This window comes from Nansenia antarctica (assembly GCF_963989245.1).
Source record: "Nansenia antarctica genome assembly, chromosome: 6".
Lineage (NCBI taxonomy): Eukaryota > Metazoa > Chordata > Actinopteri > Argentiniformes > Microstomatidae > Nansenia > Nansenia antarctica.
In genome coordinates this window covers 21621480-21623547 of record NC_137676.1, presented here as the reverse complement: position 1 = coordinate 21623547, position 2068 = coordinate 21621480, and the positions used below count along the sequence as shown (strand labels likewise).

Here is a 2068-nt window from a genome sequence, read left to right as displayed (position 1 = left end):
GGAGAGTTGGCAGGTTGCAGCCTTCTCGGCTGACCGAATAATCCGCTGTAATCTGCCTCTGTCCTTGGCAGTGGAGGCTACCAGATGGTGATCGATGAGCTGAGGATGGACTTGTAGAGCACGACCATCACCAGGTGTTAGGGGGCTAGTTGGAGTGTTTTTACCAGGGGTTAGGGGGCTATGTAACAGGGGATTATGGGGGTATGTAACCGGGGGTTACGTGACTAGTTGGGGGGTTGGGTTGATGTGTTGCCTCCTCAGCAGCTAGTGGATATCTCCCTGATGATGGAGAAGATGCGGGAGAGGGCGAACGAGGGGTCGAGGACCATGTCCTGCAGGAGCTGCTGTCCCTTCTGCCTGGCTTTGGACAAACACATGGCACTTCTCCACATATGCCTCAGAGAACCACCTGTAAGACATGCAGGCAGGCAGACAAGCAGATAGGCAGGCAGGCAGGCAAAACTCTAAACACAAATCCAAAAACTCACACATAAACTCCACAAATCTCTTGCAAAACCAAACACTGCATTCAAAGTAATGATATGTTGTCTCAAATAGACACGAATAGACACTTCTAAGAACCAATTGAACACTGATGTGCTCAATGGATAACACTATGATGAGCGGAAAACACTATACACAATACTATGATTATCAGTAGGCCTTTTGCATTTTTTTATGTTGTTACACTACATACTGTACTTTTCCTAGGCCCTAGCCCCTAACCCCCTACACACTACCCCTGTCCCTTAGCCCCTAATCCCCTACACGCTACCCCTAGGCCCTAGCTGCTAACCCCCTACACACTACCCCTGTCCCTTAGCCCCTAATCCCCTACACACTACCCCTAGGCCCTAGCTGCTAACCCCCTACACACTACCCCTGTCCCTTAGCCCCTAATCCCCTACACGCTACCCCTAGGCCCTAGCTGCTAACCCCCTACACACTACCCCTGTCCCTTAGCCCCTAATCCCCTACACACTACCCCTAGGCCCTACCTGCTAACCCCCTACACACTACCCCTGTCCCTTAAGACAATGGGTTTGAAAAAGAAAGGACACACATTCTCTCTTGCATCAGAGGGTTAGGGTTAGTACATCTTGCTTATACCTCCTTATTCTAGGGGCTCTAGCGGCCACAGCTCTTCCAGGGTTCGGGTCTCCCCAGGACAGGGTCATGTGTCGTCCTCTGGCGGTCTCTCTCAGGGTCATGTTAAGGTTATGCAAGCATTATGGGAGGATGTAAGGGTGACGTGAGCTTCTTACCAAGAAATCTGTTCATGCTGGTCATCCAGCCGAAGATGGCGAGGATGTGGTTCTCCTCTGCACTGAGGTCAGCAATGATGGGGGCGCTGTCCCCCTCCTGGAGCACCCGGCTGGGCAGGGGAGACATGAACAGGAGGGAGCGCGCCATGTTGGACTGGAAGTGTGTTGTTCCCACGAATCTGGCAGAGTTCAGCCAGCTGTCTGCGAAAGACTTCTCAGGACTAGAGTATTGGTTCAGCCTACAACACACACAAGAGGCTAGGGTATATTTTTAGGGCTAGGATATATGTGACAGGGCATGGTTAAAAAGTCAGCAAGTAGGGCAAAATCTTTTTTCTGTTTTTTCCAGATTATGAAAGGGTAGATTGTAAGCTTTAAAATGATGTGTAATACATTGAAATCTGAAACAAGTTGAAGAAGTCATGGATATTCGAATGTTGATACCCCCTGAACCACCGTACTGAGATATCCAGCCTCAAAGTCTTCAGAGACGTTTTTCACAGAGGTAATGGGTGGGAACAATAGCTGGCTAATCACTCCCTCAAGACAACCACTCCCCCATTACACTACCTGTCATTATCTACCTGTCATCTGTCAGTGGGGTTGTCAGCTAACCCTCAGGTAACAAACTTGCAGGGCTGACATGTTTAAATTGCTAAATAATAATAATAATAATAATAATAATAATTCAAGATTCGTGATTTTTTATTGCCATGTGTGCCAAACGTTTATTACGTCCCATTACAAGGACAAGAGAGTAAAATTCAAGGCAATGTAAAAAATTAGGCAAGATACATTGAGCA

The 2068-nt window shown here is 48.1% G+C and overlaps 1 protein-coding gene across 1 annotated transcript; it reads right to left on the bottom strand.

Annotated features, from left to right (window-relative positions):
- Window positions 1-257: 257 nt before the first annotated feature.
- LOC308159620 (protein leg1a-like) lies at window positions 258-1413 on the bottom strand (the record flags this gene model as incomplete). Its single annotated transcript, XM_080533440.1, has 2 exons — window positions 258-409; window positions 1266-1413. 2 exons carry the CDS (start codon window positions 1411-1413, stop codon window positions 258-260), a joined length of 300 nt encoding a protein of 99 aa, XP_080389566.1.
- Window positions 1414-2068: the final 655 nt, after the last annotated feature.